Source organism: Nanorana parkeri, unplaced genomic scaffold (assembly GCF_000935625.1).
Source record: "Nanorana parkeri isolate BGI_ZX_2015 unplaced genomic scaffold, ASM93562v1 scaffold820, whole genome shotgun sequence".
Taxonomy (NCBI): Eukaryota; Metazoa; Chordata; class Amphibia; order Anura; family Dicroglossidae; genus Nanorana; species Nanorana parkeri.
In genome coordinates, this window is record NW_017307088.1 from 334,963 (window position 1) to 344,387 (window position 9,425).

A 9,425-nucleotide genomic window follows, 5' to 3' on the forward strand; every position below is an offset into this window, starting at 1 on the left:
GCATTTAGTGACCCTGTCAGTATGTTTCTGACTGAATTTACTATATAACATGAAAAAAATACTAATGTCCCAAATTTATGTAAGCTGACTGACTGGTAGAACTGTAATTATGAAAACCTGTCCACCATACACAATCATCACAGGATTGCAGTCTGTGTCACCATGTGTTTCATAACAAGCCATGACTCTCTAGCGTGCTTGCCAGTATTACAAAAACATGTTTAGTTGTGTAAATTACGACCACGTGACTGAATCCTGGACTCTCCATTTTAGATACTGGAAGAACAGCTCAATATAAACTGTTAAGCATCACCAGCCATGAGATTCTATGCTATATATAATTGCCTTTAGGTGTGCAAGCACGTCTCACGACTCAGTATTTATTATACTATCATAACACGGCAATATTATAACATAATACATATTTTTCCCCCCCTCAACAAAGATGGCTTCCCGTTCCTCCCTCACGTCTCAGGTTTCCACCAGGGGGTGGGGGCAGTGTGCAGCGCTAGGGGGCGTAGACTTTCGTCCAGTATAAGAGACAGGTAGACGGGTGCTGCATTAGATTGCTCGTTCGCGAAATAGACGTTACTGGGTTGGCGCTTCAACAGTGATTGGACGGAACCCACCATTCGACACCATGAGCTCCCAAGTTCGCCAGAATTTCCACCAGGACTGCGAGGCTGCCCTCAACCGCCAGGTCAACCTAGAGCTCTATGCCTCCTACGTGTACCTATCTATGGTGCGTATGTTCTGTGCCACAGCAGCCAATAGACTGGTAGTGCAGTGACAGGCAGCCAGGGTTTGTAACCGCTCTTGTGTAAACAGCAGGCTCTCTGTGTTCTGCTATTCCAGGCAGGGCTTCCTTAGACTTGCCGTGCCACAGCTTGCCCTGGCAGGGCTTTCCTGAGACTTGCCGTGCCACAGCTTGCCCTGGCAGGGCTTTCCTGAGACTTGCCGTGCCCAAGCTTGTCCAGGCAGGGCTTTCCTGAGACTTGCCGTGCCCAAGCTTGTCCAGGCAGGGCTTTCCTTTGACTTGTAGTGCCACAGTGGCTGTAATATGGCCCTTGTAGGTTTCTGTACACTAACAGCAGATTTGTGTGCACATTAGTAGGCCCTGGTTGTTGTTTATAAGTGGCTCCTTGCATCTGGCATTCCTGCCTTGGTGAGAATGTCCTAACCCTGTCTGCTTTCAGCCTCCTGGGATACTCTCTTCTCACAACACCAGGGACTTTGGGGCAGTGTCCAGAAAATGTGCTGTGGTGTCACCGGGGGGGTTGATGGCAAGAAGTAGAGTGATGGGTCACAACTGGAACCCACACAGCTAGGTAAATGAGGCTTGTAATCTAAAATACAACTGGGGGTGAAGTTCCTGTTTGAGGGCCTTCCAATGTTAAGTCTGAACTCTGGGGGGGGGTTCTTGCAATGGGGCTCCCTCGTTAAATGCTGCTTTTGTCTAGAGGGAATGTAAAATACAACTATGCTTAACCTTGTCTGTGCAATCTTCCTCTCTGATGCCTGGCTGTCCGCTGAAGTTGCTCCATCGGCCGCAGGACCTCATGTACAATGTGTAGCTGGTGGTCCTGCATTGGAAGAGATGATGTCAAGGGCCCACCCATATTTTAGGAGCAGTGCTGGCTGCAGGGTAGGTGATGGATAGAGCATGTATAGTTGCCATTCCTGTCCACCCTGCTTCCAGTCCCCCTTTTCCTGCTACTCTAAAACACAATTTAACCCTTCCAGTGTTGAGGGAGCTCCAATGCAAGGGTACTTGTTTGTTTGAGGTGTGTTCTACCCCATCCCCTGGCTTCAGTCTTGCCTTGAGGAGAATTACATCAGTCCTGCCCCTGCAGTCTCCAGGGGTATCTCTCATATCCCAGGAGGGATCAGTGCAGGAGGAAGGACCTGATGCTGCGTGATCTGGACTGGCTGCAAGAATCAGGAAGACCCAGCCAGCTCCGGATGATGAAGGAAAGGAAGATGGCTTCGCAGGGCCTGGCATGCATCGCTGGATCCCCACACATTAACACTTGATCTGTTGAGTGAGTATGTGGTAAGAAGGAATTTAAAAAAATTACATGGGGATCATGTTCCTAATAAGGCCACATGATAGTCTGCTTTAGATTCACCAACGACTATTTACATCCAGTCAGGTAGATCCTGGTGTTGAGTTGTTGGTAGGTGTACAATATGATTGTAAAGACTTAGCTCGCTTTGCCAGGTGGCAATTCGTAGCCATATTTCTATGAAGACTGCTTCTCAGTGGCCGCCATCTTTCCATGTGTCAGGGTTCTTGCCTTTCCATGACCATAGGACTTATGTGGGTGGTTTTAATGGTCTAATGCTGAGTGCTTTAACCTCTTGTAGACTGTCCAGCGATTGTGATGTGTTGTGAACACAGGATGGACAGTCTTTGCCGTCTACATAATACATGAGGAAGGATTCTCTCTACTACTCTCCAGGGCTCTGTTAGAATGATTTCCCCTCACTTATGGTTATGTGATACCAGACTGCAAGTGAGGGCAAACCTGTCTCTGGCACAGACCACCGTGAACTGTTAATGAGATCTAGCGTTTCTTTGACCAGAATGGAGGGGGAGCAATGCTCTACTGACTGGGGAATGTCAAAGATTTGCATTTTTCTTTCTGGCACATTTTGATGTGCAGGTAACCATTGCTTATGCTTCTGTCGTCATGTTCTCAGTTTTAAGTGCTTGGGTTTGTGACAGGCTTATTTATGGGTCCGTTCACTCCACCTGCATTGGGCTGCATTGCTCAACACAGGCCTAACACAATGACAAGCTAAATCCACCATTCTCTGCAATGTGCTGCTAGCTGGAAAGGGAACCTGCTGTATTAAAATTTGGTGCAATCTGGGGAATTCAAAACTGGAGCAGTTGCCATGGCAACCAGTCAGCTGCTATCTTCAGTCTGTTCAGATGGGCTTTGAAAATAGACGCTGATCCAGATTCTCCTCCTTTTTGATAAATTCCCTTTAATGTGTTAACACAGTGCAAGCCTGCATTAGGATAAAAGTGGCTGATGGGGCTTTCTAACCTAAATTGTATTCTATAGTATAAAGCAGAACAAATGGCACTCGCACATCAATTCACAACTAGCTTCAAAGCAAGGTGCATATGGATGGGCTTTAAACTGTCCCTGTGCCTTTAAGGAGGTTGGGCTGCCTCTCTGCAAACCTGCACCCAGTTTATCCTTTGCTATATGCTCCAAAATGGAGGCTCTCATAGGTTAGAGTTAGGGCCACACTACACAGAGGAGCCTTGATGAGGCAGTGTGGCTTCCACATTTTCTGCAGAAGTGCAACTAAGACCTCCGTTTTTAACCTGAGTAGTTTTTGCTGGCTGGAGTGTGATGGGGAACCTTTATTTTAGGTGCTCTCTATAATGTCTTCCATTATGAAACTGCATCTTGAGGCGGGTCGTAATATTGGCTCTAAATGGGTTTTTAAGGCACCGTATGACATCTTGGGGCCAGTAAATGCCTTTTAGTCACTGGCGTGTACTGGGCACATACTTATACATACATGAATGTGTGTTCATGAGCAGAGCCTGAAGTTGCTTGCAGATTACTCCCTGTGTAGTTCAGTCTTATCTCTGAGTCGCATGATGTGTAGTGTATGAGGTCAGTTTTGATATCGTAATCAAACATGCGTTTACAGAACCTGATTAGGTGAAGGGTGTCTGCTTATCTAATGGCAGTAGGCAGTAATTTGGCACGGGAGACCAGACCAATGCAATTTGATTAAACATTTGCCTTTTATTCGTGTAATCAATAGCTGCACTACAGCTTCCATGTAGAGGTATTGTTTGCATAGACCTTGAGAAGTGATTGGTAATGGTGCAGTCAGCACAAGGCCTCTGAGTGGCTTACGTCAGTGTGATGCAGGTCTCGGCGTCTGGATATCTAGTATACCGGTCCTCTGGGATTTGTATAGTGCAGATACATTAAGCCATTGCCTGTAAAGTGTGTACAGAAGAATACATACAAGCAGCTTGCTTTGCAGTTATTGGCTGGGTTTAGCTATCCAACGAAAGGAAGCAGTTTGTGGCACTGAAAGGGTCAGCGATATTGAACACATTATGTTGCTGCCTCGTGGCAGATTCTGATACAAAGACGCTCTGACCTCTAAGAGGGCTTGTGTATGTGATGGGTGGGCCTACATACCACGTGGGATGCATGGATGGCAATATCTGTTCATCGCAGTGCTCTCTGCTGGGCATAATGAAGCATTGAACATTCACAAACAAAGTATAGAACGGCAGGGTCTGAATGAAGCCTCGTATTAAATGGTTACACAATGTAACCATTGTAACACATATAGCATGCCCCATCTATAGTAGCAGATTTGAACCTCCCTTATAACTGGGCAGTGAGGTTTGGCACCTGGGCATTCAGAAGCTTCACAATGGCTTGTACCACACAGAAAAGATCTATGGCTAAGTGATTGTTCACAGTGTGTACAAGTTTCCAGGTTGAGTGGTTAACGGTAAAGTGTTATCTGTTGGTTTAAGGATATTGGGTAAAAGGGTTCCTTGAAGGGAAACCTAAGAGCAGCTGTGCTTGAAAAGAGAAATGCATTTTCTGTATGCTTGGCTTCAGTCAATTCGTTGTGTGCTGTACTTGGTGACTGCACCTGTCAGTGCTACTTAGCTTAAGCAGCACGAAACATCACGGGTTAATGTTATGACCTTTGCTATTGCGGTTGGTGTTAATAGGACTCGTGCTACATCAGATTTACAAGCTATATTCTCCATTACAACAGACAAACCCTTCTAGGCTTATTTCCATTAACTCCCATACACACAATCCTCAGCACTCAATGTGCTCACTCGATCTGACATAATTCATAAAATATTGAGCAGTAGGGGGCCCAGATCTTCCCCTTCTATGATCCTATTGTGGAATCTGTTTTGTAGGAACTGTTTGGGGTCTCAAGAAGTAAGGGCCCATTCACACATAGAGCTGTGCATTGCAGGTCACCCATAGACCTAAGCTGGTCACCACTAGGACACGTAGAAAATAATTGATTTCTATGTCACGCTCGCAATGCAGTGGGCAGTATGCTGTGATCAAATGCATTTATTGCAGTGTACTGGATCCCACCAAGTCGCTGTGCACAAACTCAGCAGATGGGCTGGTGTGACCTGTCCTTGCTGATTTGCGAGCTGCATCTCTCTTTCCATATTCAAGAGACTATACCTGCAGTAATTTGACCAACCCAAAACAAATTGGGAGGCGGAAGTACATTTTTAAGTGTAGTTGACCTTTAAGATGAATCTTGCCCAAGCTGCTTGCACCATACAGTATATCACATCAAGGGTAAAAGCCTGCAGGTTTTTTAATGCCTAAACAAAACATTTCCAGTTTATTTCTGTAATGGTATTGTGAAGTCTGGGTTCTTTACACCCCCCCCTGTAATTTTAAGCTTTGCATTGGCTAAAAATAAAACAAAATGCTAAAGTCTGAAATGCTTGCAAGAACCTATATGCATTGGGGTACTTCACACCAGCCCCAAGCATTCCAGCCTGATTCGGTGTTCTATCAAAGTTTGTACAGCTACGCCTCCTACCGCCCCAAAACAAAGTGAGCAAGCCAGGATGCGATCCAGTGCATTCTGGCACTGAATCGGGCCGGAACACACTGGGGCTGGTGTGAACTAGCGCTTAGGGCAGGTTTCCTGACGTCCTTGAGCAGCTATATATGTGCAGGTTCCTGTAGCTGCTAATCTTTAGGGTGTGGTGGCTTCTGTTTTTAGATGCACTCAGCTGAAAGAAATGGCAGTATTTAAAGTGCCCCAACATTGGCAGTGTGCTTCGCTTTGACGTGTTTGGCTCATGTGTCTTAATTGTTTCCTCCAGTCCTATTACTTTGATCGTGACGATGTGGCACTGAAGAACTTCGCAAAATATTTTCTTCACCAATCTCATGAAGAACGTGAGCATGCAGAGAAAATTATGAAGCTGCAGAACCAACGTGGAGGGAGGATTTTTTTGCAGGATGTGAAGGTGAGCAGGATTTTTCTCTACAGATGTGCAGCCAAGCAAGTGAAACAAATTCCTCCCGTAAAAGCAAGCAAAGTGGACTTGAATTCAGATAGGTTTTGCTTTGTTTCAGGGTACCTCCAAAAATGGTAATTGTGTCCAACGGGGCCCTGAAATGTGTACCTTGAATTCCTCAAATAGCAATGCACTTTCTGGTATGGAAGTGAGCTTAGGCACTCCTGTGCTACAGCATTATAGCTGTATATCTGCAGTGTGAGATCTAAGGCACTGATGCCTGACTACTAATCCCAGGAGATTTGGTGATGTCACCTTATTGGAGTCTGAACAAAGCATGGCACGTCAGTAACTGGGAACATTCATAGTTCTAAATGTTGCACTCCTCTGTGATTTGTCAAGCAGTGCCCTTTAAACACCTGTTCAGTCATATCCAACACTGATACTTGGTGACACTAAATGCAAGAGTTTAACCTTTTAAAAATGTATTCAAGTACCCAAACTAACAAAAATGCAGCTTGTGATGGTACTACAATCTCAATAAGTAGTAAACTAAATGTGAGATTGTAGTCAATCACACAAGTGAGCTCAGAGCGGTGACTACTTTACAACACACAGGGACCTCAGAACAAAAGTAGCCACCACCCAGAAGGAAGGACTGTGTCGGCACCAATTCAGAGATTTGAGGATCTACAGCTGGGTGATACACAAGATTTTTGTTTTAATAAGGTGCTTGAATTTATTTTTAGGGTTTAACTCTGGAGTTTAGTGTCACTTTAATGAGAACCCAGCACTCTAAAATTAAGTGCAGCTGAAAAGCATTGGTAAGGTTTAGAACTAAAGTTGCAGTTTAAATTGAAAAGTCTAGGAAACCTCCAATACAAAACCTCCCAGCTGGGCACAGTAATAAAAGGTATTGCTCTTGTCTACTGATGAATAAACAACTGTCTAGAGAGCCTTCTGAAACCTGGTACGTCAGGAAACCATTCTAACTTGGCTCAAATGAGATTGGTGTATAAGATGAATATAATCAAAGGCTGCAGTAAACGTTATGCAACCAGGACATGCATATTGGCTTACAGCTATATAACAAAGGTACGGTACCTGTGAAAGCCAGACATCTAGGTGACTGAGCAAACATTTTAATGTGCAGCATGATGTAATTATAAGGTGCAGGGCTTAACATGGGTATATTGTCTAGACATTGTTTTGTCATACACTGGAACTGGCAGACTTGCTTTATGGTAAACAAACTCTGTGCCTACAATGTGCTCCCTAACTTGTCAGCTTCTGGGATTCCATGTTGCAAATGAGTCAAAGGGGTGTGAGTGTTGGGAAAACTATAAACTGTAGATGCTCAAAGCAACTAAAGTAATTGCAGCTTTAAGTGTAGATGGGTAAAAGAGAAGCCTGTTAATTCATGATGTATCCCTTTAAATCTTTTTAAAAAGAGGCCCCATTCCCACCAGATCCAGTGCAAATTGTTGCAAATGATTTTTCAATGGATGGTAAAACATGGGCACTGAAATGTATGGGTGCCAATGGAACCAGTTCACATCACTGCAATCTGTCGCATGTAATTGCAATTAAACGGAAGTAAAAAAATGCATAGATGTTTGTTCACTCAGGACATGTTAGTTTAAAATAAAGATTTGAAAAATGAAATGGAAGTCAATGGAGGATGAAATTGTACATCAACTGCCTTCTGAATATTATGTGTGGGTTTTTTGTTTCCTGGCTCAGTTTTTTTTCTTTTTTTGAAGGATGTTGGATCCCCCATCCAACATCCTTCAAAAGGGGGGGGGGTGGCGGCTCCTGGCATGTACTGCATTTTGCTTGGGATGTATACCCGTGTGGAGGCAGCTGTGAAGCTATTCCTCAGTTACTGTCGTCCCCTGTGTGTCTATATAATTGGACTCTTAATGTACACATGCTGTTACAAGACACGACGCTAGCCGTTTTCCAGACCTGTTGCAGCAGGTTGTTTAAGACTTGTCAGGTTGTCAGTTGCATGTTAACCTCTACTTGTTCAGCGTTTACTTTATTCAAATATAAAGTAATCAGATGGATGTTGTACATAGGAATTCTTTTTGGGCGTTTCTTGATGTAGATGAAGCTGCTGTCTGACATGTTTTATTGGAGCAAATTACCCCAATCTGTGAGCTGGTGTGTATTTATAAGGTGCTAGGCACTGTGCTGTCATTGATAACTATAAGAATTATTTACAGTAATCCTTTTTTTAATGTTTTTTCCTATTTTATTTTTTCACAAATTGTAGAAGCCAGATCGTGATGAGTGGGGCAGTGGTTTGGAGGCTCTTGAATGTGCTCTGCAGCTGGAGAAAAATGTCAACCAGTCCCTGCTGGATCTGCACAAATTGTCTACAGATCGCAACGATCCCCATGTGAGTATAGATTCCCAGTCCAAATGTATGTCTTCAGGTTCACACATAAAACCTACAGTTCTGACTCCACATTGATGTCCTGTTTTTGCTTCATAAAAGCAGGAAACCGCTAAACCTTCAACAAAATGGACACTGTTGCAAAGCTCAGATAGCAGAAACTTTTGATCAGTAGCAGCTTTCTCTTCCCTTCTGTGCTGTCACTTGGGTTGATGACTGAGGGGCTGGGGAGGTTTTAAACTGAAGGTATGTAGTAATGGATCAAATCTTCCTAACTGCTCTGCCATAGCCAGGAAGGTAGATGCAGGTTAGACTTCACCAGCAGTGCAATTTAACCACTTGGCTTCCTGGTGCCATTTTAAAACCCTGCAGGGATTCAATCTCTGGGTCCTGTCCAGCGTAAGGGCTAAAACTGCTGGCTATTGGGGCAATAGTTGGAGCTTGGTGCTCAGCCCAGGAGTTGACATGTTCAGCTTCTGATCTTGCTACACAGCACTTCACAGGAGTGCTGGTAGCAGGCACCATAAATGCAATCTTTTAATTGTTTACAAAGGAAGTGTGCTCCAGGATAGGGAGGGCTGATGCACAAGGGGGTTATAAAGATCTTCAATTTTTGTTTAAGTCTTTAAAAAGTAATAATGTTTTGTTTTCCTGCAGCTTTGTGACTTCATTGAAACTCATTACTTGGATGAGCAAGTAAAATCAATAAAGGAGCTGGGTGATCATGTGACCAACCTGCGCAAGATGGGAGCCCCACAAAATGGCATGGCTGAATACCTCTTTGACAAACACACACTCGGAGAGTCCCACGACTGAGATCCTCTATCCTGCTTCCTGCCCTCTACTTTTATCTGGTCTGTTTATTTGTGAAACCTAGCTCTGTTTTCTCCTATATTTTGACACTAATAAAATTCTACAAGGAGTACTGTAGTGATCTAAATGTCTGTCTTGATGGTACTTAAGATTCATACATGGAGTGTAACTACTAGTCACGGAGTCGGTAAGGGT

At 44.1% G+C, this 9,425-nt stretch overlaps 1 protein-coding gene across 1 annotated transcript; it reads left to right on the top strand.

The window, feature by feature from the left end:
* Positions 1-531: 531 nt before the first annotated feature.
* On the top strand, positions 532-9,341 carry FTH1 (ferritin heavy chain 1). Its single transcript, XM_018565189.1, has 4 exons — positions 532-742; positions 5,879-6,025; positions 8,295-8,420; positions 9,075-9,341. Exons 1-4 carry the CDS (start codon positions 641-643, stop codon positions 9,231-9,233), a joined length of 534 nt encoding a protein of 177 aa, XP_018420691.1. The 5' UTR covers positions 532-640; the 3' UTR covers positions 9,234-9,341.
* Positions 9,342-9,425: the final 84 nt, after the last annotated feature.